This window comes from Scyliorhinus canicula, chromosome 18, assembly GCF_902713615.1.
Source record: "Scyliorhinus canicula chromosome 18, sScyCan1.1, whole genome shotgun sequence".
NCBI classification, from domain to species: Eukaryota; Metazoa; Chordata; class Chondrichthyes; order Carcharhiniformes; family Scyliorhinidae; genus Scyliorhinus; species Scyliorhinus canicula.
Genome location: NC_052163.1, coordinates 28,435,544 through 28,463,282, shown reverse-complemented (window position 1 = coordinate 28,463,282; position 27,739 = coordinate 28,435,544). Strand labels below are relative to the sequence as shown.

Here is a 27,739-nt window from a genome sequence, read left to right as displayed (position 1 = left end):
CACTTTTCATACAGTTTATTAACCAAAGAAACACAAAATCAATAAACTACTGTAGTTTATTACTCTGATATAACAAAGCATTTAAAAATATTAGGTTGAGTTCAGTGAAATTAGTGATAGTACCACTTGGGTTTTATTGCCGATGTATTTCAAAAATAAAACTTTTAAAGTAAGACTTGTCAGTTTATTTCATAAAGGAAAAAAATACACAATAGAAAAGTGAACTGTCAATACATAATACACATACAATGTAGTACCTCTGTGGTTAAATATGGTTGGGAGAGCAGAGAAGAGAGCACTTCACAGCTGCAGTATAGTTTAGCAACTACGTTTTCTTAAATATTTGGCACACATAAATTGGATTCATTAAAATAATACAAGCAAAATAGGTCATGTGCAAAACAAAATCACTTTAGTGGTAAGTTTCAAATCAGTTTTGTGTATTACATTCATGTACCAGAGGGAACCTATATTTTCTGAATATTTAGGTTTTTGCTCAATATTTCAGACTTCAGATTATCCATATTAGTTTTATTTACAAAAATATGAAAAATATTCTAACCAAGCTCCTTCTATTCCACCTGTTAGGTGGCTTTCTGCATCAGCAGCAACTATAGTTGCAAGCCCTGCGCAGTTAGATGGGGTGAAAGAAGACAGTGCAAATGAAACAAGGATAGGATGTTAATGTTCTCTACACATACAAAACATCATACCCATCACAGAGACCAATTGGCCGAGTGTTTGAATTATTTTATTTTATATCAAACGTCCAGCATGTGCAGCTTTTCCTTTTCACCTTCATGATTTAACAGTTAGGCATGAATTGAAATTGGATCAGAAGAGTTCTATATAACAAATATTGCTGCTACTGTCTGTTGGGATGCTCCGGTCACCTTGCTCTGCTCTGCCACCCCACGCCCCATATCCTTTATTGAATAAGCCAATTTTAAAAGGTGATTTTATTTTTTTTTAATAAAAGGAACTTAAAAAGTTAATGTGTTGCAGCTTACATCACAGGACAGAAACACAATTTATGTACACTAATTTATCTTTCTAAAACACAAGGGAATTAATTTAGTGTTGAAGCTACATTACACACAACATACGTACAGCACTGCATCATCTAATCTGACCTCAAGTCATAGTTTTATCCAGAAGACAATATGGTCTGAACAGCTCCCCAACAGAAGTATTAACCTTCACATTTTCCATTAAGCATGCAGTTAATGCAGTATACTGGCCTTTGTGCTCAGCTGTCATCTTGTAAATGAGCAGTGTTCAACACGCTGAACAAAAACACTCCAAATTAGACCAACACTTTACACTGTACCATATAAAACATGTAATGGCTAGAAAATGTACATGATAAAAATGTTGAGGAAAACTACTGTCCTGCACAAAGTAGAGTTTTATGGCAACTTATCTCTTATACATTCCAGCATTCATGGTAGGAGCCACCACCGATCACCGAATATTAGCACAAGTTTTCAAACTCAAAATTTAGGCTGTAAAGCAGCATATTGTGCAACACCAGCAACAGGAACATATTCCTGAAAAAAATGCAACTACTTTTGTCCTTTAAAAGAAAATTCTGTTCTTAAATCAATACTGCATTGATCTGTAAAACGAAAATAAAGGAAAAAAATTACTCCAAGGCACTATTCCGATTCCTGCCTTAGAAAAATATTTTCATTGTATATAAAGCACCATAAATTTGTGTTGCATTGCAGAGTTCAGGTAAGCAGGGCAATAAAAGATTGGAGTAAACAGAAGGGTATCAAAACATTTAATTCTTCATCATGAGAAAGATTAGATACAAGCATTGCCCATAGATAGATGATTTGGCCTAATTTATCAACGTAGACAAGGATAAGAAACTGAAGTTAAAAAAGACCAAAAAATTTAACTCCATAACATGCTCCTTTTACAACACTTTTTCTGCTCATCAAAAATATTACAATGTCATGTAATTTCACTCCTTCAGCTTGGGTTATATACTTCTACGCCCAATTTGCATTATAGGTGGAAGTTGGGTATTGTAATTGGGAAGTCTTTTGAGTAATTGGATACTAGCAAAGGGCATATACCATCTCCAGCAGCTGGTCCAAGGGGTTGCACCAGTCAGCACACAATCGGGTGAGGGTGGTAGTGCTTGTGCTGAGAAAGTAAAACCAGCCCTGCAGTAGAATCATGTGGAACTATTTTTGTGAGCCGAAGCATTCATGCATGCTTAGCCTGAAGGTATTATTGTTAAAACATGTACCTATAGTGGCAGCTTTCCACAGGTCCTATGAACATTGTCGATTAAGTTGCACTAGGTACAGTTCTACACCATGCCCAGTGGAAGCTCAAAATTGCACATCATAGGATCTCAATTTGTACATATGAAAGTAGACCCCTACCTGTTTCAAGCAGGAGCACTGCTTGCTTACTTCTTGGTTTCATGGCCCCCTCAAAAATTGTAGCAGGTTGGACACTGGTAGGAACTGAATGTGAAATGCCACATCCTGATTTTCAACTGCTACCACTCCTCGAGGATGAAGGGGGGAAAAGACTCCAGTATTTTCAAAAATGCTTTGGTGCAAAATGCAATTAATTAAAATGCGAACAATTGAAATTGTTGATGAACTACTGATTAGTAGTTTTCTAACAGTTTGCTTTAATTTCAACCATTTTCAAATGAAATTCAGTCGAGTAGTATGCTCTTTGGAGGAAAACCGCTTTTCTTTTGTATTGCTGGATGTTAATGCAGTCACTGCCATTTTGCATCCGAGGCTTTTGTTCCAAAACATGCATTTGTAAGCTGTATTACAAATTATTTTAGCCGTTGCATATTTGCCCTCAAGACTTTTCAGCTATATAATTTATGTATTAATACTAAGAATTATACGCACAAAAGTACACTTTAATTGACAACCAGTATTAAATTTGTGAATATGGCCTGCCTACAAGTACACAAATCAAAGCATTACTGGAGGTACAAATTTAAGATTACCCAAGCATTACAAGTTTATTTTATGTACATAATTTCATTTTCATTTCATGTAGACTAGAATATTCACTTCATCTCAAAAGGGCTTGAAGCAGGATCTTTTGTTTATGGCACAGTGAGGTAACAGCTGGCATATCCATAGTCTTAATTGGCTTTCACTTAAAGCACACTCAAATTCTTAACTTATTAAAAGGATCAAAAATCCTTTTCCAATGCTACCCTAAACCTTAGACTGGTTGATCTGTTCCTTGGGGTGTATCCCCTCTCTTTCCCCTCCCCCCCCACTCTATTACACCTGTGGAATACATGCACCGTGTCTTGTAAAAGTAATTTGGGGGTGGGAGTAAATGGTTTGGGAAAAATGGCAACAGTAGATAGAGAAATCTAAACAAATATTGCATGAATTATTGCACTCATTTAACAAAACATTGGAATAGACAAGTTAAGCCTTAGAAAGACTCCATACTTGAATGTAGGTGGGTTATGCACCAACAACCTGGTTCTCATTGATATGAACAAACCTCTCATTTATATCGCACCATTCATGATCTTGTGATGTTCCAAACAGCTTTGCAGCCAATGAAATATCTATGAAGTATATTCACTGCAATTTAGGTAGGCACCACTCAGATGCTGGACCAACAGGAATACTCAACAGGTGCATTTTTGGGATCAATTGCAAGATCAACCTCCACTTAAGTAATTGTAATTGAAAGTGGATTAGCATGTCATCAACCAGACAGGAGGCAGTCATCACACCTCTGGCTGGCAGCTTTTAATGACACTAAAACACAACATTTCCCGACTGTGTATCAAAACCATTGTGCTATTTTGTTATAACTGCTTTTTATCGAAACAGATTATAGAATATTTAGAAGCATTTAGGGTATTCGATAGTGAACCATCTCTGTCATCTACTTTAATGTTTAGGATTGTTAGAATATTCCAATTTTTCAATATTATGTTTCTATATACTATTACAGAAATGTTACCAAAACGATGATAAGTAAAAAAAACTACTGTAGTCCACATTTTAACCTCTGGAAATGTTAGTGCCCAAAGAGTAGGTGAAACCCAGACATGTCAGGTAAAGGCTTGATGCATTACAAAAGACTGTGCAGAAAAGGTTTGTTCTAAAGCTGCCAAATGAGCATCTGGAAGAACAACCCAGGGGAAGAAAGGGTAAATAACTGAAATTTAGGAGTGGAGCACCTTAAACCAAAGTTTCTCAATATAAGGCAGAGTATGGAAACAGGAAATAAACAAGCCCCATCTTCTGAAGGAAGTCCTTTTGGCCTCACAGTAAACTGGCAAAAATTCAGATCAATAACAGAATGTACTTTTTACATAAAGGTAGCACATACTTGAACCATTTAGGAACGTGCATAATACACGATTAACTCTGGTTGAATAAACATAAGCAGTGAGCCACCATGTGTAGCTGCAGATTTTGCTGGCCTATGTGGATTGAAAAATTTTGGTTACAGCCTTTATTACAGAACTTATTTTGAGTCTGTAGTGTAAGAGTCTAGTGCAATCCCGCCATAATTCATTAATGCTGTAAATTCTAGGACAGAAATTCATCTTGCTCTCCAAATCCTTAAAAAAAAAGCAAATATTCCACAAGGCCAATTCTACACACGGATTTCATCCTCTTCATCCATGAAGGTAAAATCTCCATCTTCATTCTCTTCCTCTCTGAAGGCATCCCTGGATTCACCAATATTTTTCATACTGTCTACATCCCCGTGGCTAACTCCCTCATAAACTGATCGCCTCTCTTCTGTAGTCCCAGATGCCAAACTCGACACGGAGCCACTATCTTGTGATAAATGACTTTCAGATGCTGTGTATACAACACTATTAATGTTACTTTGCAATGCCACTGTTGATACTGCAGGCTCCTCTACAAATTCCTCTGCAGCCACCTTTTGTGAATTAGGATAGGGTCCTTGTTGGTCATCTCCAAAACCAGGATCAATATTATTTTCCCAAGTATCTTTTTCCATAACACTTAAAATATCACTAAGCATCGAAGGACCAAGATCAACATGAAAGGACATGATTGATTCAGCATGCTTTAGTGGAAAGCCACCAGAGGAGAGAGATGCAGGAAGGTCTGTAATATCTCCAAATTCTCGCTCATCTTGATATTCAGATTTACTTTCAGGTATGCTTACAGCCCCATTGACCGGTTTATCTTCCATTTGTTCACTTGCAAGCTTCTTTAGAGGGCTTGATGAAAGGCTCTTTGCCATCTGACTAGTTGGCTCCACAGTTTTATCGTTGAGCTGTGGCAGGGACACTGCATTTTTCACAAAGATAGCTGAATCACTTTGTGTCAACGTGTCTCGCTTATCGACCCGTGTTACAGACTGGGACCGTTTGCTGCTGCTTCTGAATTTCCGAGACAGAAGCCCTGGTTTGGGGGTTGCTTCAGCAGGAGGAGTAGGAGCAGCAGCGCCAACCTTGCTAGAAAGAAATGAAGTATCCCCAAAGACATCACCCCCACGACCCACGTGCATAGTATGGCGGAAATCACCAAGAGGAGCACTGATCATATCTGTAGTTAAGTCTATGCGAGACCGCCGTTTGGACTGATTGGAGCTGGCCACAAGCTGTTTCAGGATCGGCATCTTACAAATTTAGAGGGATCAGAACCCAAATGTGTTGAAATTCTGAACTTGATGATCAAAAAGTTTTAGTCTTCAGATATATTCCAAGAAAGCTGAATCAATTCTTGATGCAGATGATGCCAAAGTTCAGTCTTTGATTCAACCACAATGCAGAATTGGCAAGACCAATCTGTCACAAATTACAGTCCATGTAGTTTCATATCTTCCATTGCAGCTGCGCTTGGCCAATACTGGATTCAATCTTTCAATCGACTTGGTGCACCTAAACAGAAAAAGAAAATACTTATTTCAAAACACAATTTAAATCATAGAATTTAGGTTTAGATGGAATGGGGGGAGGAGGAGAAAAAAAAACTATTTTCAACTGAACTTCAACTGACCAACCAAAACGCTCTTAAATGAAATTTTAAATTCACTACTACTTGCTTCGGAAAATGGCAAACAACTTTGGCAAAAATACATTGGCATGAACATCTTCCGGTTAGGCACACTACAGCCTTCCGGTCTGAACATCAAATTCAATAACTTCAGATGATTCGCTCTCCCCCACCGCAACCTCTTTGTTTGCATTCCATTTCAACAGTCTTTTACCATTTATATTTTGTCTTTCTTTATATATATTCACCCCCCCACCCATCTTAGCCCCCTTCCTTGCCTTTTGTCCCCTTTGCTTCCCCCTTCCCCTCTTACACACCTATGTCCCCCCTTGCCCCATCATCTACATCTGCCAGTTTACCCTGTTAAGTTTATCTGCTGTCTGGCCTTTCACACATTTTGTTCTCTCTGGGGACTGCCATTAGCACTCTTTTCCTTTTGTTTCTGTGGCTATTAGCACTCTTTTCCCTTGGTTTCTGTGGCTATGACTCATCTTTCATTCTCCCATCCTACAGTATAAATTTCTCCCACTTTCTATGTCTTTTAGCTTTGACAAAGGGTCATCTGGACTCGAAATGTTCGCTCTTTTCGCTCCCTACAGATGCTGCCAGACCTGCGGAGATTTTCCAGTATTTTCTCTTTTGGCATGAACAAAGGTAGCTTGACAGAATCATTAAAGTCCAGATAGGTTGAAAAGATCTTAAAATCATATTATCTGTTAGTTTACAGGAGGTATAAAGTCCAAAAGCAAGCATCTTATGAACCACTGGCGAAGCCTCAACCTGAAGTATTGTATTCATTTCTGGGTGCTACACTTCAGGAAGGAAGCAGATTTCTGGAAGGATACAATGGCTGATGAAATTCAGTTTTATGGAGAAACTAGAGACGCTGGAAGTGTTCTTACAGGAGAAGGTGAAGGCAAAGAATCATTGAAAGTATTCAAATCAATGAGGGGTTTGATATAGTAAATGGGAGAAACTGTTTCCACGGGCAGAAGGGTCAGTAGCAAAGGGATGCAGACTTAACACCAACTGACCAAAAGAACCGGAGGAGATATGCAACCTTTAAAATGAATGCCGCACTTTGATAATCTGGAGTGAAGTGCCTGCAATGGCGGTGGCAGATTTAATTCCAACTTTCAAATGAAAATAGGATAGAGTTGGAAAGGAAACATTTTATAGGGTTTTGGGGGAGGACCAGGGGAGTGGAAATAATCAGATAACTTTCAAAGAATCAGCACTGGCAAGATAATCTAAATAGCTTTCTGTGCTGTATGATTCTATGAAATCAAAAGTTTAAATGGGTGAAAGCGATAAACCTAATTTCATTGAAGAACACGTTTGGTTATAACCATTTTATTCTGATGTTCCTGCAAAAAGCAATTAGAAAATACAATCACACGTTTTTAAATAAACAAGTCAAACATCAACTTCCATGTTATATTCTTAATATAGCACTTGCAAAAATGGCTGGCTACCTCCCCAACTCCAGTGGTTGCTCTCCAAGGCAGTGATTATGCATTTGATGGCAAGATGATACATTCCAGAATATAGCTCAGCTACATTCTGCCAGAAAGCAGAGGTAATCCTCAGACACCTGCACAGGCCAATGATGCTGGCCTTTGGCGATCTTCTCTTAACTGTAAGGTTTGTAATGTCTTTCGTGCCTATCCTCTAAATTTGGCACTGGATTGCAAATAAATTAGGATGTGGAGTACCAACAGTCTCCGTACATCACAAATAGCATTGTTAGACCAAACTCAGTATATGAACTAGACAGGGAATTATATTTTTCTTGATTTTCATTGCCAACATTACACTCCAGTAGTTATAATGAAAATTACCCCAGTATGTTTATACTATGAACCAATACAAGTTATGTATCTTCAGGCTTCATTTCAAGACGGCAGTGAGAACCTGCTTAACTTTATTAATTCAACAGGTTTGGACAATAAAAAGAATGGACGACCAATTATATAGGGAGAGTAAAATTGAGTTGATTAATTCCTTACAACAATCACCATTTGTAGGTGAACAGATGAGGTAGTTGGCAACAGGAAGATCCCACAAACATTCAAGTAGACAAACGAGTGTAGTTTAAATTGAATGATGGACAGCACAGTCAGAGATTTCTGCACTCTGTTCTCGGGTTGTTTTTTTTAAACCCAAATGTGCATGGTTTATGTCCAAAACATTTTCTTTGCACCACATTGAAATGGCAGCCTTTATATCGTGATTAAATCCTGGAGTGAGGCTGGAATCCACAATTGTTGTGATTGAGAAGCAAGGGCATTAGCACAGAGCCAAATTGACACAAATATAAGGAGGCAATGTGCTTAGCACATTGTTCTCACTTTAGAATCGAACAATGGTTGATAAGATGAAAAATATGGCTCTCAGATGCGGACATGAATCTTGCAATACCAGTCAGAACACAAATAAAAGGGTTGTAGAGAAAGAAAGATTAGCATTAATATCGTAGAGGGTGTGGTTTATGATCTGATACTAAGGGGTATTAGAACACAATAATGATGACTTAACTCTTCACCAAGATGCTCACCATCAACAACTGGGTGGCAGAAGTGACAGAATAAAGTATCCATTTAAAAGGCTGAGTAACGTGCAGGCTGGAAAAAATGTCACAGCACTATCCTCCATCGGCTCTCAAGTAAAACAGACCTTCCATGGCTAGGGATACAGCAAAAGTAAGTGCAAAGCTCCTGTTAGCCATAGCTGCGATCAGCAAACAGCACCGAGGTTATGAACATGAACCTTTTGTTTGTGTGTCTAGAAATTTGCTGGCACTTGAATGGAGCAAGGCCACATATTTAACATGTTGAAACAGTTGCACTTTGACTTTTGCACCCAGGCGTCAGAAATATTTTCACCTTATACACACATACCTAGGTAATGAGAGGATTGTGTACTCGTGCAATAGCCTGCAGAATATATGGCTAAAGCTACAGCAGAATAAAAAAGCTAACTTGGGTTTCAGAGCAGTTAAATCATCTGCTTGGGTCATTTTTGCATCTTCAGAAAGGCAATATTTTATCTTCATTATTGTATTTCACAAAAAGAAAATGCTTTTCGTTTTGAACAGAGAGAACAGGGACCATAAAGTTTTAAAATTTTATATTCCCACACTCACCAACAAAACTTATGGGAAGCATTCCAAAACCGAAACAATATCGAAAAAGACAACTTGCTGATCAATTTGAAGCCGATTCTAGCCTGGTGATGTTAATGAATGGGAAATAAAACTGCTCTTCAATTAGTCACAATCATGGTTTTGGTCAAAAGCCATAGTAACCATCACTCACGTAGATGAAACACAGGCTGCTTTATAATCCAGAAGAGAACCCAAGTCATAATGACAAATTCAGAACAAAGAATTGCATCACTACTTGAAACTCACTATAATTTGCTCCTCCATAGTTACTGTTGTGATATTGTCACAAGGTTCTGAATGAGACAAAGTAATTTTGGTTAGATAAGCTCAGACTTCTCTGAACACAAAGATGCCTTGCTTGAAATTTTATACTTCAGACAGAAGACTATTTTTCTTCTGATGTTGACCAGCCAAATAAAAGGGTTACGTTTACATAATCCTTCACATCTGCATAAAATTGTACATAATGCACAAAAGAAAAAGATCAAATGTAGTTACTGCTTTGCTCATTTGCAAAAAACTGTCAGCAAAATCTATGGTACATCCCAAATACATAGTGTTGGTAGATGGCTTGTTAAATCCACATTAACATTTTCATTCTCTTCAATTTCTCTATTTAGCACATGATGCATACCCTAAATGGACCGGAGAGCCAAAAAACTCTCCCTCCAATTTTACATGTGGAGAACGGGGCAGGACATTGGTCCAGTTGGAGGGAGCTGTTCTTCTGCCTTCCTAGAAGGCAGGGCCCCTGCATATGGAATTTCCCCATTATACATACCAAATCAATATGCTGACACTCAAGTCAAAACCTCCCACTTATGCAACAGAATTTCAACATGTTTTCATTATATGAATTCACATTTGAAATCATACAAAGATCATGGTAGTGTACAATCACAAATTCCAATGAAGTGCAATCTCACAATTTACAAACATAAGTTGGAAGGGAAGAAATGGGATCTTCATTAAGAGCTTCCCGAGACGATGTTTTTTTTGCGGAGGTGGGTGTTAGTGTTGGTAAGGAAAATGTACTTATGATCTTAGTGCACTGCTTCATAACATGTGTCAGATGCAAATTAAATTTACCAAGTTGAATTTACATCATAAGTAACTGACAAACATGAACTTTACATGGCAATAGTTATATGGGATTCAACTGTAAGGGGAATAAATGGGAGTTTCTATAGCTGCAAACAAGACTCCAGGATGGTATGTTGCCTCCCTGATGTTTGGGTCAAGGATGTCTCAGAATGGCCGCAGTACATCGTGGAAGGGAGAGGGTGAACAGCCAGTAGTTGAGGTACGCATTGGTACTAATGACATAGGTTACAAAAAAGAAAAAAAAGGTCCTAACAGCCGAAGATAGGGAGTCAGGAAGTAAGTCGAAAAGGAAGACCTCAAAAAGGTATTGATCACAGCATTACTGCCAGAGTCACAATTTAGTCAGAGTAGAAATTGCAGGATTTATCAGATGACTAAGAGGCTGGAAAGATGGTGCAAGGGGTGAGTTTCAGATAGACTGATGTCCTAAGGTGGACATTTGCTAGTGTTGTTGGCAGCAGGAAGGGAACCTAAGCAGGGTGACAAGACAAATAAGGATAGTAATAAAAGAACAGTAAAATGCAAAAACAATGGACAGGGTAATCAAGGGCGAGGGGCAAATAGGGCCACAGCACAAATAAAAGTTAGAATGATGAATAATGGCAAAAAGGCAAGCCTAGAGGCTTTGTATATCTTTATGCACAAAGCATTCAGAATAAGTTGGGTGAACTGATGGTGCAAAGAGACGTTAATAGATATGATCTCATAGCCATAAACATGGTTACAAGGAGATCAAAACTGGGAACTTAAAATTCAGGGATTTTTGGGGGGAAAAAGGTGGTGCATAGCACTGTTAATGAGAGATGAAATAAAGACAGTTGAGACGCACAATCTGGGCTTGGATGAAGGGAAAGACATTGGTCGTAGTGTATAGACCCCCCCCCCCCCCAACCAGTACCACAGTGCAGGACAGGATATAAATCAACATACAATAGGAGCCTGTAAAAATAGAGCAATAACTATGGGTGACTTCAATCTTCATGTTGATTGGGTTAATAAATTCGGAACGGGTAGTTACACCAATTCATAAAGTGCATTAGGGATAGTTTTCTTGAGCAATGGGTATGGAGTCAATCAGGGAACAGGCCATTTTTGATCTGGTAATGGGTAATGAGTTTAATAAATAACCTCAAGAGTAAAATATTCTCTTGGAAGTAGTGATCACAACATGGCAGAATTTAATATTCAGTTTGAGTGCTAGAAACTTAGGTCAAAAACAAATGTGTTCAAGTTAAATAAAGGGAATTACAATGAAACGAGCATAGAGTTAGCTAAAGTGGAAGGGCAAATAGGTTAGCAGAAAAAGACAGTAAACAAGCAGTGGCAAAAATTTGAGGTGATTCATGACTCAGCAAAAATATATCCCATTAAGGAGGAAAAATTCTGAGGAATAAATCAATCATGGCTAACCAAAAAGTTATGATGAGTATTAAGTTGAAAGAAAAGGCATTTAAGGAGGCTCGAAAGACTGGGACAAATTCAGAATTCAACAAAGGAGGACTAAAAAGATAGAGAGAAAATAAACCACAAGGGAAAAGCAGCGAGGAATATAAAAACTGACTACAGGAGCTTCTTTAATATATAAAGGTAAAAGCGAACAGAGGTCCCATAGAAAATGAATCTGGGAAGACAGTTACGGGGAACAAAGAAATGGCAAAGGACTACAGATATTTTGCATCAGTCTTTATGATGGAAGATACTTCAAACATACCATTTGTACTAAAAATACAGGTAAGGAATTAAATATCACTAAAGTAGTAGGTAGAGACAGATATGTCCCCTGGCCCTAATGGCTTGCATCCTAGGACCCTAACAGAAGTAGCTACAGAGATAGTGGATAGCGAGTGGGGATAAGGGGTTCCTCTTCAGGTTGGTGACAACCAGTGGGGCTCCACAGTGAGCAGTGCTGAAACTGCAATGGTTTACATATATTAATGACTTGGAAGGAGGAAGTGAATGCACTGTACCCAAATTCGCAGATGACAAAAACAGGTAAAAGCTAAGTTGCAGAAGGGATACAGACAGTTTGAGTTTGCAGAGATATTGATAGGTTAAGTAGGTGGGCCAAAAGTTGGCAAATGGAGTCTGTGGGAAAATATGAAGTTGGTCATTTTGGAAGGGAAAACAAAAGGAGAGAGTATTACTTAAATGGAGAAAAATTGCAGAAAGCTGCAACACAAAAGGGACTTGGGGGTACATTGTGCACAAAGCACAAACATAGGTGCAGCAGGTAATCAGGAAGCCTAATGAAATGTTGGCCCTTATTTCAAGGGGGTTGGAGTATAAGAGTAGGGAGTCTTGCTGGAACTGTACAAAGTACTTCAGATGTGGTCTCACCAGTGCTGTGAGCAGTTTTGGTCCCCTTAAGGGGAGATATTATTTCATTGGAGATTGTTCAGAGAAGGTTTACTTGGATGATACTGGTATGGAGGGATTGTCTCATGAGCAAAGATTCAAGGTTCACGAACAATTCTGGTATGGAGGGATTATCTTATGAGCAAGGGATTGTCTTATGAGCAAGGGATTGTCTTATGAGCAAGGGATTGTCTTATGAGCAAGGGATTGTCTTATGAGCAAGGGATTGTCTTATGAGCAAGGGATTGTCTTATGACCAAAGATTAAACAGTTTGGGACTCTCCTCAGTGGAATTTAGAAGAGTGAGAGGTAATTGCACTGAAACATGGGATTCTTTGCAGCCTCATGGCGCCGAGGTCCCAGGTTCGATACTGGCTCTGGGTCATTGTCTGTGTGGAGTTAGCACATTCTTTGCGTGGGTTTCGCCGCCACAACCTAAAAAGATGTGCAGGTTAGGTGGATTTGCCAAGCTAAATTGCCCCTTAATTGGAAAAAATGAATTGGGTACTCTAAATTTTAAATAAAAGAAACATAGGATTCTTAAGGGACTTGACAGGGTAAATGCGGAGAGGATGTTGCCCCTCATGGGAGACTGTAGTTAGATTCTGAATGAAGGGGTGCCAATTTTAGATTGAGGAGGAATTTCTTCTCACAGATGGTGGAGTGTCTTTGGAACTCTTGCCACAGAGCTTTGCATATTTAAGGCTGATTCTAGATCAGTAAGGGAATGAACTGTTATGGGGAAAGGGCAGTAAAGTGGACGTGTAGAATGTCTGATCAGCCATGATCCTATTGAATGGCGGAGCAGGCACGAGGGGTTGAATGGCTTACTCCTGTTCCTAGTTCTTCTGGTCTTAAAAGTACCATAGATACATAGAAGATAGGAGCAGGAGGAGGCCTTTTGGCCCTTCGAGCATGCTCTGCCATTCATTATGATCATGGCTCATCATCCAACTCAATAGCCTAATCCTGCTTTCTCCCCATAGTCTTTGATCCCATTCATTGGGATCCTTGGGTTTATAAATGGAGGTGTAGAGTATAAAATAAATTTATGAAGAACATTTTTAAAACTTTGGTTGGACCTCACCTGAATTACTACATCCAATTTTAGGCACCATAATTTGCAAGGCTTTCAACAGACTGCAGAACAGAACCACAGAATGGTTCCATGAAAGAGATTCAGTTACATGAATAGATTGGAGATGTGAGGACTGCTCGACTTGGAGAAGAGGTGAGAAGATATTTGATAGGGGTATTCAAAATGTAAACAAGAGTAGCAAAAGAGAAACTGCTCCCTGTAATAGAAACTGCTCCCAGTAGTAGAAGCGTCGAGAAAAACAAACACCAAGGTGTTTGGCAAACGAGCCAATAGCAGAGGAAAGGCTTTTTTAAAAAAATGCAGCAAATAGTTACGATCTGGAATGCACTACCAAATGTGTGGTGAAGACAGATACAATTGCTGCTTTCAAATCTAAGAAAAATATTTCAGGATTATGAGGAAAGGATAGGACGGGGAACTAACTGATTTGCTCTTGCATAAAGACAAAAACTATCATAATTAGACAGATATAAATATTGCTAAGTTAGTCATACACACAGAAATACTTGTGAAACTTTTCTAGTCACCTTCAAAAGCGGCTCATTTTCCCCAATTCAATATCAGCTATCATTTGGCATTGGTTACCGAACTTGCAAGTCAAATGAAATGAAAATGTTAAAATAATTAATGTGAGGGCAGCATGTGGCGCAGTGGTTAGCACTGGGACTGCGGCACTGAGGACGCGGGTTTGAATCCCGGCCCTGTGTCATTGTCCGTGTGGAGTTTGCACATTCTCCCCATGTGAGTGTGGGTTTCACCCCCCACAAACCAAAGATGTGCTGGTTAGGTGGATTGGAAAAAAAAAAGAAAATTAATTGGCTACTCTAAATTTATTATAAAAAAATTAATGTGGAATAGTTGAGAGATGCTCCTGTATGACATTTGGTCTTTGTCTGCACAATGTACCTTCATGTTAATCTTAAATGACACTGGAAAATGCCCAATTTAGTTTCATGCTGTAGAGGGCTTTGAGTGATCCAATTAACCAACCTTTCAGTTGGATCCCAAAATATCTCCAGATTAAAGTTCTGTTGTAGTGGTAACATAGGGACCCAAATGACGGATTAGTCCAAGCTACATCACACAATTGCATATTCATGAAGACAGGAGGCAAATATGGTTTATTTCAACCATCCCTCTCAATTCCGACTGTTTCTGCCCCTTTGTAATTTTGGCTCGATTGCCAAACTGCAGCAGTCGCATCTCCGGGTGCCCATGGCGAGACCAAATTACCACAAAATAGCCGACACATCGTTCCCGACTATTACCTGATTTTGGGCGGTTAAAATTAAACGTCCTTGGAAATATAAAAGGGATGAAATGCAGCTGAGCACTGCGGAGAATTGGCTCTTACAATCACTTCTATATCCACACAGGGGGCGGTAAACCACTGAAACTTCAACACTCTGAACTAACATGAACAAACAGTGACATCATGCTCAAAGTCGCAATGCCCGAAGTAATCAAAAATGTTACCAGTACTCCACAAAAACCGAAATAAACTTCTACGGCAATCAAGCTCACCCGGTTGACAAAGTCGATAACCCTCAGAATCTGTAATCCCACACAAGAAATGTAATAATATCCCTCGCGATCGTAGTTCGGATCTTGGGAGTTTCGAACCCAGTAAATCGAGTTTTGTTTTTAAGGGCAGAGATTCTTGTGAAGTTGGAACCCCGACTCCTTAAACCGTATTCAGCTGTCACACCTGAATGAGCGATTCTCAGGGTTTCTCGAGTAATTGGAACAGAAAGAACCGGAGACTGACTGCGTCGTTGGAAAACGTACACACGCCAACTGGGATAGGTGGCGCAGTTTGAGCAATGTACACCATCTCCTCCCCTTTAACTCCCACATACACAGATCCACGTGGTAAACTTCACACCAGGACACAATGCAAGTAGGAAATACACGCACACACACAACTGCATTGGGAATCGGGGCAGAACTCAAATATTGAAGTCAAACTGGGCGCAACGGAAGATTTTTGGAAGGCTATCATTTCAGTCCCAGAACATCACATTGCAGGAGTTCTTTATGGTAGCGCCCTTGGCCTAATAATCTTCAACTGCATCTTCCCTAATAGATGTAGTCCACAGTTCACCTAACAGTGAAGGAAGGTGGAAGAGGAAAAATGTGCAGACAAATTAGGGAATGGAGTAAAAAAAGGGAATTGCGGTTACCCTGATATTAATTGGATAGAAGAAATAAAGGGATGAGAAAAATGTAGATACTACATTGTGGACAACAGGTGCTTCCCAATTTCCCCCAACATTGTGAGCACAAGGGGCAGTTGCCAAGTGGAGCTGGGGGAGGGCAGGAGGCAGGTCAAGCAGTCACCAAGCAGGTGGGCAGCAGTGGTCATGGAGCAAGGAGTGCCGTGGGCAATGGTTCTAGTACATGAGTGACAAAATGTTAGTATGCAGGTACAAGTAATTAAGGTAGCTAATGGAATGCTGGCCTTATGAACATTATGTGGAGATGCCGGCGTTGGATTGGGGTGAGCACAGTAAGAAGTCTTACAACACCAGGTTAAAGTCCAACATGTTTGTTTCAAACACTAACTTTCGGAGCACTGCTCCTTCCTCAGCTCCTCCTCACCTGAGGAAGGAGAAGTGCTCCGAAAGCTAGTGTTTGAAAAAAACAAGTTGGACTTTAACCTGGTGTTGTAAGACTTTTTACTGTCCTTATGAACAGATTGAGCTTCTTTCCAGTGAAATTTACGAGTGTTGGGTGACTTGGTTGAAGCAAGGTGAGGTTAAAATCAGCAGGCATCTTTTTAGGACAGGGATGAGAATTTTTTCTGAGGGTTATCAGACTTTGGAACTTTGCCCCAGAAGTGGTGGAGGCGGGGTCATTGAACATCTTCACGGTGTAGATAGATAATGTTTGATGACCAAAAATCTATCAGGGATAGTTGGGAATGTAAAATTTGAAACAAACAAATCAAATCAGAAGTGTCTTATTTGAATGGGGAAGCAGGTTTAAGGGGCCAAATGGCCTACTTCTGTCCCTATTTCATATATCTGTATGTTCGTACTTTATTTTAGCACATTTGAGAAGGAGGACTATACTTAAAAGTAATGCTTCCACTCAGACACCATAAATTACTCCCCTTATGGTGAGTATCAATGACCATATGAATGCAATTTAGCCAATATTGTTGAGACGTATTCTCAAATTATAACCACTGGAATGGATTATAGTATCAGAGAATTTACAGTGCAGAAGGAGGCCATTCGGCCTATCAAGTCTGCACCGGCCCTTGTAAAGAGCACCCACACCTCCACCCTACCTCCCGTAACCCCACCTCACCTTTTTGGATAACAATCTAGCATGTCAATCCATCTAACCAGCACATCTTTGGACTGTGGGGGGAAACTAGAGCACCCGGAGAAAACCCACGCAGACAGGGAGAATGTGCAGACTCCACACAGACAGTGACCCAGCAGGCAATCGAACCTAGGACCCTTACTGTGAAGCAACAGTGCTATCCACCGTGCTGCACCAGATGTTTCTCTGCTTTCCTAAAAGCAGATCTCAGTATCTGGAATTTCCCCATTGCACATACCAAACCAATCTGCCACTTCACAGAATTCCGACAGTGCAGAAGGACACCATTAAGTCTGCACTGACCCTTTGAATGAGCACTCTAACCGTGCCCAGAGCCCCCTCTTCCCATAACCTCACCTGCACATTCCTAGACATTAATGGCAATTTAGCATGGTCAATCCACCTTTGGTCTATGGGAGGAAACCAGAGCACCCGGAGGAAACCCATGCAGACATGGGGAGAACGTGTAAACTCTGCACAGAGAGTGACCCAAGGCCGGAATTGGACCCAGGCACTGTGAAGCAACAGTGGTAACCACTGTGCCACCTTAATTCCATAGTGAAGTGCAACCTCACAATTTACAAAGTTGGAAGGGAAGAATAGGATCTCAACATGGAGAAATGGATGATGACTATTAACAATGACCGATCCAGTGAGAGAGAGAGAGAGAGAGAATAAATAGACTGTAGAAGTGCTGATTTTAAGTGGCTGGGAATAGAACTTGGGAAAATAAAATTGCAAACTATATTGGCTCACAACACTGTACACTAACAATGGAATAAAGCCACTAGTCTGGGTGGATTGCATCCACACATTTGTAAAAGAATATAGAAAGAGACTGAAGCATTTGTACACATTTAATAATTCATCAAAAAAGGTGCAATGCCAGAAGATTGGCATATAGCTGACGTAATTCCCAAATTACGATTGCTGAATGTCCCACTATCAACATCCTGAGTTGTGCCATTGACCAACCACACCATACTGCAGCTATAAGACCAGGTCAGAGGCTGGGAATTCTGCAGCATGTAACTCATACTCCTGACTCTCCAAACCCTGTTTGTCTCTTGCCTGAATGAATGCAGCTCCAGCAACACAAGAAGTGCGACACCCCAGGAGAGAACAGTCTGCTTGAACAGTACCTCATCTGCCACCATAAATATTCACACCCTCCACCACTGATGCACAGCGAGAGCAGTGTATACCATATTACACGTACTGTAGTAATTTGCGAATGCTCCTTCAACAGCAACTTCCAAAGCAGTGGCTTCTATCACCTCGAAAGACAGTAGCAATGGGACAAAAAAAAACATCACTACCAGCAAGTTCCCCTATTTTTATATATTAAAACGTTAATGAATAGTGAAGGAAAATGGTGAAGGTGAAAAACAGCCACGCACATCTTTGGGTTGTGGGGGTGAGACCCACGTAGACACGGGGAAAATGTGCAAACTCCACATGGACAGTGATCCAGGGCCTGGATCAACCTGGGACCTCGGCGCCGCGAGGCAGCAGTGCCAACCACTGCGCCACCATACTGCCTTTAATAAACACCCATTATAACACTGAATGGCAGCACAGGCTCAAAGGGCTGAAAAGCATACTCCTGCTCCTACTTACATTCTTATGCTATGTCTTAATATAGGTCTTCACATTTGCGAAAGGTTGAAAAAGAGTGGATAGAGAAAATGCTTCTTCTTGTGGGAAGTAGTAAAACTATAAGCCATCAATAAAGTCACCAAGAACAGGGAATTTAGAAAAAAATGTACCCAAGATGTACCCAAGTGTGGTGAGAATGTGGAGCTTGCTATCACAGGGAGATGCATTCACAGGAAAGTTAGACAAGCGCATGAGGGAGAAGGCAATAGAGGGCTCGGATGATAAATTTAGATGAGAAAATATAGATGACTAATGCCAGCATGTACCATTTGTGCCAAATGGCCTAATTCTGTGCCACAAAATCCTATATACGGACCTTCACTCTTATCATAAAGTCATGAATGATGACTGCAAAATGATGATTGCACAACATGCAGATTTATCATCAATTCTTTACAATAATGAAATAGTCCATGCCTGCATGGATCAAGACCTGGATTACACTCAGACTTAGATTAACAGCAAGTAACATTTCTGTAGACAAGTGCCAGGCCATGACCATCTCCAAGAGGAGAAAACCTAGCCACCTTTTTTGACATTCAATCGGATTACCATCACACATCTTACACCATCAGCATTCTCAGGGACACCACTGGCTGGAAACTATACTGGAACAGTCATGTAATTATCATGGTTACCAGAGCAGGTCAAAAGTAGGATATTCTGTGGCCGGTAACTCACACCATGCAAGCCTCTCCACGTTATACAAAGTTATCAAATGTGATGGAATACTTTCTGTTTGCCTAGGGTAGCATAGCTGCTGTAAAGCTCAACAGGCTGACACCATCCAATGGAAGCCAGTCTGTTTGATTGACATCCCATCCAAAGTTTAAAGATTCACTCTTTCTACCACCGGCCTATGAGGGCCAGGTTTGTAGGATGCATGCAGAAAATTGAGAAATTTTCTTTAGCAGAACCTTCCAAACGATCTTCATTGAGTAGTGGAGGTTGCCAAAGGATAGCAGGCCTCTGAAAACACTCGCACTCCCAAGATACCCTAGCCAAGTTAAATAACAGCCTGAGTTGGGCATCCATCATTTTTCCTGTACGGTTGTCAAGTCAGAGGGCTGAATTTTGAGCCTGTCTATAGGCTGAAAACAGATTGCAGGCACTAATAAGAGCATTACAGACTTGCATGCCAATTCCCCAGCTTCATGCTGCTATCATCCATTTCACCCGAAGTGTGATTGTGAAGTGTGTTAGACCTACCCTTGGAACCTCCCTTCCCCCATGTGCTGAGGAGCCAAATAAACTAATTAGTGATCACCCAAAGCCACTTGAAGAACAACTAGGTTTTACGCCAAGGGGCCAGTTTAAACATCCTTGGAGGCAGTCCAGTGGCAGGTGCAAAATGCAGAAAGCCTGAAGGTTATCCCACGGCTGCCTTATAGAGGGAATATCCTAACAGGTGAAAAGGTCATTTTTAATTTAAACTTTGAAAAATATGTGAATTAAGTGCCCTTGCTCTTACACATCTGCAATGGCAGCCTGCTACCACTCTCAAGTTGGGAGACCCCTACACACCATCCTCAACTGGATCGCATGTCCACTCTCCAGCCAATAATTGGCTTCTCTGATGGAAATCACTGACTGAGCTGAACTCCATTTGAGCATGACAGCAAAACGCTGAAGTACCTACTGAACAACATTGTGGGAGTATCTTCAATATGGCTGTTGCATTAAATCTGTCATATTGCCATATCAACAGCAACTGAGAATGAGCTATAACTGAGCCTCATCCCGAAAAATAATCTAGAAGTAATGGTACAGCTTTTGCCTTCACTGTTCTACATGGATAAAGATTTAAGTGTGTTCATTCCAGTGAACAAAAATGATAAATTTGCTATTTTAAACTTTTGGTCTCATGTCGAACCTGAAATTGCACTCCAAATATATCAGGATGTTCAACATGTGGCCATGGGGCCCTGAAAATCCATTCCTTTAAAACCCTGACAACTTATTTCTGGAAATTAGTAAGTTGAGGCATTTCAACTTGAACTGCACTGATCTGTCCACTAAATGTTGTGGTCCTGAAAGGATAGAACAGGACCAATGGTCAGATTTCTAGAAAGCTACATTTGGAGTTTTGGGGGAGACATTTGTTTTTTTGTTTGTTTTTTTTTTAAGTGTGACATTTCATTGTCATGAGGAGATTGGGATACCATTTTTCCTCAATACTTAACACTGCTTCCTCACACTGACAGGGACTCGGGTTCAATTCCAGCCTTGGGTCACCGTGTGGAGTTTGTACATTCTCAGTGTCTGCGAGGCTTTCCTCCCATAGTCCAAAGATGTGCAGGTCAGATGAATTGTCCAGACTAAATTGCCCCTTAGTGCCCAAAAGGTTTGGTGAGATTATTGGGTTACGGGGACAGCGTGCTCTTTCAGAGGGTCAGTGCAGATTTGATATGCCGAATGGCCTCCTTATACACTGTATTTATTCTATGATTCAAAATTGGGATTCTAAATGCAATTCTCAATTATAAACAACGGTCAGATTAATGTCAAATTCCAACTATTTGATGCAATGGCACAAAAATAGGCTATAGAAAAACAATATGGATGTAAATCTACAGAAAAAACGAAATTCAAGAAATTAAAATTCAATGTCATACTCTAATCAAGTATTTCCATTGCAAGCCAATTGAGCTTCATTGAAAACCTGTGTTCCCTCATTGTGCAGGACAAATAACATTCTTGCAGCTCAATTTTGGTTTATGACATCTTGTTGGAAATATTAGTTCAAAATATTGGTTGCCTTGAATTGGTCCCAAAAAACATTTTCTACCGACTACTATTCCTAACTTTGGGTAGCATGGTGGCAGAGTGGTTTGCAGAGTGCTGGCCTATTTGCATGCCCTGAATCACGCTTGTTCAATTTCAGCCTTGGGTGACTGCGTGTAGTTTGCATGTACTCTCCCAGTCTGTGTGGGTTTCTTCCCACAGTCCAAAGATGTGAAAGTGAGGTGAATTGGCCATGACAAAGTGCCCTTGCCTAGAGATGTGCAGGTTAGGTTATGGGAATACAGGGATAGGTCGGGGTTGACAGGCGAGTGAACATGGGTAGAGTGCTCATTCAAAGAGTTGGTGCAGACTTGATGGACCGAATGGCTTCTTCTGCACCGTAGAGATTCCATGATTCTAACTTGCGTCCATCTCTTCAAACCCCTTGCCATCTCACTTATTCCCTCCAATTCGCCATCATTCTGTCAAACTCTTAGCTGAGCCCTCACAATGAGCTTATAGCGAGGCCAGGTAGAGGAACAGAGTGAGAGGGAGCAAAAGAGATCAGAAAAGGAAAGTGATTATATGAGTTTACAAAACAGACTGAACATGCAAAGGGCAAGCACAGGAACCACACTAAAATTAAAACTGAGGCGACACCATTCAGCAAACCCAAATCAAAACACATAATAGACTTAAGTGGGGGATACCTGTATTAGGTTTCACCTACTACTGTTCGGCTCATTTGTATGTTAGTCTAATTTATTTTGTAATCCTCCTACCTGTATCCTTTCAGTTTGCCACTGTTTGCAAATTTATGTCCTCTGAGAAATCGGCCCGAATTCTCCGCTTCCCACCACTAGCACGAGAATTGCAATCGGGAGAAATGAAATGAAATGAAAATCACTTGTCACGAGTAGGCTTCAAATGAAGTTACTGTGAAAAGCCCCTAGTCGCCACATTCCGGCGCCTGTTCAGGGAGGCTGTTACGGGAATCGAACCGTGCTGCTGGCCTGCTTTCAAAACCAGCGATTTAGCCCTAGTGGGCAATGGGGGAAAAAAAAAAAAAAATCACGATTTACACTCGGTACCCATTCCGTTCAGCTGCTCCAGCACCCCCCCCCCCCCCCCCCCCCCCCCAGCAACATTCTCAGAGTTTGCACCCCCATGCCGGCGGTCCATGCTAAACCATCATTTGTGGGTTGGACACTTCTGCTCCATGCCTCCGCAGCTCCAGCGGTCAGGCTCTTTAGTGCTAATTCTGGCCACAGCAGTTACACTGCCGCCGGACCAGGAATTTCTTCCAATTCTCGCCAGCAGAGTGCTGACCTATTTGCATGCTCTGAATCAAAGAATGAAGAGCGCCCCCAGTGGAAATGTGAATTGCATGCTAATCAGTCCCAGCAGGAACACTTAAGTCTTCAAAACAAAGAATCCAGCCCATAATTCCTGATTCCACAACCTTCTGGAATGTTCCCAGTCTTTTTACTCATAAGCCAAGATAGCAAGCCTTGACGAGCTGTTCAAATCTTGTTTGATTACATTATTTTTGCTACTTACCACTTATCTTTGAAGTTCATCACATCTAAAAAGTGCATAACAATGAATTCAAGCAGTGAATCCTTTTTGAAACCTTCCCAGCAGTAGTTATTGGATTGTGAATGAGAATAGAATTTTAAAATCCAGGTGTTATTTTACTGAGGGCTAATATCAGTCAGCAAACACAGGGTAATAGACGAGACGAATTTAGTACACAAGTAATGGAGGCACAGTGGTTAGCACTGCTGCTCCATAGCACCAGGGGCCGGGCTCAATTGCACCCTTGGTTGACAGTATGTGTGGAGTTTGCACATTCTCCCCATGTCTGCGTGGGTTTCCTCCGGGTGCTCCGGTTTCCTCTCAGACCAAAGATGTGCATGCGAGGTGGATTGGCCATTCTAAATTGTCCCTTTATGTCCAAAGATCAGGTGGGATTATGGGGTTACAGGGAGGGGAATGGGTTGAGGTGGGGTGCTCTTTCAAAGGCTTGGCGTAGACTCAATGGGCCAAATGGCCTCCTTTTGCACCATCGGGATTCTAACGGCAGAGCTTTATATGACATGCAGTTTATAGGTGGCCAGCCAGTGGAACATAGAACATAGAACAGTACAGCACAGAACAGGCCCTTCGGCCCTCAATGTTGTGCCGAGCCATGATCACCCTACTCAAACCCACATATCCACCCTAGTGTGGAGTGTGGAAAAATCAGTTAAGAATGTCGAGTCAGTTGAATAGGACTGAATGGCTAACCAATGCTACTCTATGGACAAAGAACAATGCCCCAGGGTAATCGCAATTCCATAAGCAAGGTGGAAATATAATTGAAAAGGATTTGGGTGAGAAATAAACTGCAAGGTCAAAGTGAGGGGGCAGCACGGCGGCAAGTCCTGCTGCCTCATGGCGCCGAGGTCCCAGATTCGATCCCGGCTCTGGGTTACTGTCCTGTGTGAAGTTTGCACATTCTCCCAGTGTGCGCGTGGGTTTCGCACCCACAACCCAAAGATGTGCAGGCTAGGTGGATTGGCCACACTAAATTACCCCTTAATTGGAAAAAAATGAATTGGGTACTCTTAAAATATATAAAGAAAAAACATGGTCGCACTTTGATTTCCTATTTTCTCCAAAAGAAAAAACTGCAGATGCGAGAATGAAACAGAAAATGCTGGAAAACTCAGCAGGTCTGACAGCATCTGTGAAATAGAAACAATTATTGCGATGAGTCCATCTGAATTCTTCAGAGCTAAAGAGAAATCTGGCGGATTATATACCATATAAGGGGGTGTGGAGCAAAAGGTCAGTGACAGGTGGCAGCTAGGAGAGATTGCAACAAAGATGTGCAATGCACAAGACAGAGCAAGTATTAATGGCAGTGTTTTAGACTATGGAAAGTGCTGATAGTGATTTGGATGGGCGTAGCGAGGACGGTGTTGAGGGTGGTAGGGTCCAGGGTCAAACCGGGCTAGGGGTTCGCAATATTTGGAGTTGCAGAGGAACCGTGAGTGCAGGAGGCGAAAGAGGCTGGTATTCAGGCCTTTGCGTTCCTGGTAGCCCGGCGGAGGATTCTTCTTCTGTGGAAGGATGTGAGGCCCCCAAATGTTGAGGCCTGGATCAATGACATGGCGGGGTTTATCAAATTGGAAAAGGTGAAATTTGCTTTGAGGGGGTCGGTACAGGGGTTTTTCAAGCGGTGGCAACCGTTCCTAGACTTTCTGGCAGAACGGTGGACAACGATCAGTGACAGCAGCAAACCCCCCCCTCCCGGGGGCTGATTTTCCTTTACATTTTTTGTATTTTGTACTTTATATTTTTGTTATTGATATTTTGTGAAAACTTTAATAACAATTATTTTTTAAAAAAGAAAGTGCTGATAGTGGCATAAAGATATGGTAGCAGAACATTAATAGGAGAAGATCAGTTCTCAGTAAATGCAAAACTTTATAACAAACGACAGATAGCTGGGGGACTTTTGGATTTTCAAAAAAAAGTCAAGATGGAGAACGGTCACAGCCTAAAGTTTTTGAACTCATGTCGAGTCCAGAGGGCTGTAAAGAGCCGGATCGGAAGCTTAAGGTGCGGCTACTCCAATTTGCTTCGGCTTCACTGGAACATCACAGCAAGCCAAGGACGGAAATTGGGGGGGGGGGGGGGGGGGGGGGGGGGGGGGGGGGGGGGGGGGATGAGAGCACGATACAGATTTCATGGCAAGCAACAGGAAGGTTGGGGTCATGCTTGCGGACTGAGCAAAGGTGTTCAGCAAGCACTCACCCAGTCTGCCTTTAGTCTCCTCAATGTAGATTAAACCCATTGGGAACTGGGAGCAGCACATACCGAAGACCAAATCCTTTTCAACCTCAATAATGGTGTCCAAATCAGCCGTGGTCCTTCACCAAGGCTTTCTCATTAAAAAAGGGACAATGGTGGTAGACACGTGTTGCAACACAATTCACATGCCATGAAACACCGATTTCTATAGTTGAAGATGGCATAATTTGCAGATGCCCTCTTATGAAAGTAATAAAAATTAAATCAATAGACACCATATTTTTAAAAAATGTTCCAGGTATTAAAACATATAATGACAAAACAGGATAGAAAGAGGATCTCAATTCTTTCCTTTTCACAAATCTGCAGTCCACATCTGCCAACTGGCACTAATTGGGAGTTTAAATACAGCAACTGTAAAATATTCTTAGATTCAGATTTGAAAAAACTGTTTTGCATCAGTGCTATGAGCAGTACTCCAAATTATTAACATACTGAAATTTCCATCTGCATGTCACTGACAAAAAGAAACAGGAAACCTGAAAGAGAAAATAACATTTTACTCAATGTAATCCTATTCTTAAATTTAAAGTACCCAATTTTTTTTCCCTCAATTAAAGGAACAATTTAGTATGGCCAATTCACCTACCCTGCACATCTTTTTTGGGTTGTGGGGGCGAGATCCACGCAAACACGGGGAGACTGTGCAAACTCCACATGGACAGTGACCCAGTGCCGGGATTGAACTCAGGTCCTCGGTGCTGTGATGCAGCAGCGCTAACCACTGCGCCACCCCACTCAATGTAATCCTGATGCAGAACATAAAATATAACTGTTCTTGGGAAGCCCTCAAAATGGCTATTTGAATGTTTGGTAGGAAACCCATTGGTTAAAACAAAATATTATCTGCTGCTCCAGCTTGAAGTTGCTGATCACTAGGAACGGATAGCTGCATTCATGGGTGGCAACAGCAGGGAAAGAAATGTGAAAACACCAATCTAGTTTACAAGGTCTTAATCAACATCTTCGCCAGAAATTTGGATTGAAGGATGACCTCCCTAATGCCCGAAAGTCAACCACAGAAACATAGAAAATGGAAGTAGGCCATTCTGCTCTGCCATTCATTATGACACAGTAAGAAGTCTTACAACACCAGGATAAAGTCCAATACGTTTGTTTGGAATCACGAGCTTTCGGAGCGCAGCTCCTTCACCAGGTGACTCACCTGATGAAGTTTAAGACTTCTTACTGTGCCCACCCCAGTGCAACACCGGCATCTCCACATCATGACCATCACCCAACTCAATAGCCTGATCCCACCTTCGCCCCAGGTGGCATATCTAACTGTTCCTTGAAATCAGCCGAATGACAACTCAAGGTTCTCTACACATGAACAAGGAATATTTGGGCGTGTGAGAAAGAGCCACAGAATCAAATCTTAGCAGCACACAAGGTCTGTAATAGCACGGAGAGCAGCGAACCAGCCCCAGTTTGTGTTGACACCCTCCACCTGAACAGTCATCCCAATCTGCCTTGTTGCCGCAGACCTCTCCTTTCAATCACCTATCTGGCCCATCATCGCAAGCCAGCAAAGGTACTGCATTCCGCAGGGTCCGCCAACAAAACTTCGAAAAGCACAAGGTCAGCAGTCGGCAGGGGCTCCACACGTTGACACGGTTCAACATTTACTCGCAACAGCGATGATGCAGCGGCCATAGAGTTAAAAAGGGAGATAGTCGGTGCAGGGTATTCACTTCAGCAAACTGTGAGCATACGGTGGGCCACAGCGAACCGCTCTTGTCCAGCTTCGCTGAAGTCCCGTTTTGGGGAGTTAATCCCCCTCCGGTGTCCGAATGGGGGGGGGGGGGGGGGGAAGAAAAGGATTCCCTTTCCCGACGGCTGAAGGTGGTGCTCAACGGGACAAGAAAGGTTTCAGCCCGGTTGGCTTCACACTCGTGTCAGTCAAGTCTCCATGAAGTGGCCATATGGCAAGGAGATCAGAACTGGGGGGGGGGGGGGGGGGGTCGCGCCCCGCGCCCAACCCTCGGGCAAAACCTCCCGCTCAGGGCGCGCGCGCACCCCCCGCGCGGGGGGCCCCGTGGCGGGGTGGGGGTAAAGAGAGCAGCCGTTAACGGTCCCAGCTCGCGCGGCAGAACGTTCCCGAGCCCGGCCGAATTCCAACGGGTGACACCCGCCCGCCTCGAGACCGCGACCAACGGGACAAAAGCAGACGCGGCTGTGGTAAAAGCTCGCTCGGCACAACTAACATAGAGAGCAGCCGCCGGAGCAGACCACGTCTGCAAGAAGCAACGGTGAACGCCCCGACATCCATGACAATAGCGTGACTCCCCCCGTCCGTTCTGAACGCCTCCTACCTCCGGCTCTGCGCTTTAATTTTTCACCCCCTCCCGTTCTTTTTGTGCGCGGCTTCTGTTGTTCCCTTTACGTTTACTCATTGTGTGGAATCGCTTGGAAGAGGGAGGGGGGGATGGG

General features: G+C 41.8%; 1 protein-coding gene and 1 long non-coding RNA gene across 7 annotated transcripts in view; one reads left to right on the top strand and one right to left on the bottom strand.

Moving 5' to 3' along the window:
* cdc42ep4b (CDC42 effector protein (Rho GTPase binding) 4b) lies at nt 1-27,739 on the bottom strand. 6 transcript variants are annotated; one of them, XM_038777827.1, is made up of 2 exons: nt 27,622-27,739; nt 1-5,890 (listed from the first exon to the last, which is right to left on the bottom strand). In XM_038777827.1, the coding sequence occupies exon 2, from the start codon at nt 5,626-5,628 to the stop codon at nt 4,627-4,629; it is 1,002 nt and encodes a 333-aa protein (XP_038633755.1). In that variant the 5' UTR covers nt 5,629-5,890; nt 27,622-27,739; the 3' UTR covers nt 1-4,626. The 6 variants fall into 6 exon arrangements, with proteins under 6 accessions (XP_038633755.1, XP_038633757.1, XP_038633760.1 ...); XM_038777829.1 differs by lacking the exon at nt 27,622-27,739 and adding an exon at nt 27,514-27,611; XM_038777832.1 differs by lacking the exon at nt 27,622-27,739 and adding an exon at nt 26,810-27,094.
* Nucleotides 27,380-27,739, top strand: part of LOC119953492 — a 42,037-nt gene continuing 41,677 nt past the window's right edge. The window contains exon 1 of the long non-coding RNA XR_005458035.1: nt 27,380-27,558. This is a non-coding gene — a long non-coding RNA (uncharacterized LOC119953492). The remainder of the gene's footprint in view (nt 27,559-27,739) is intronic.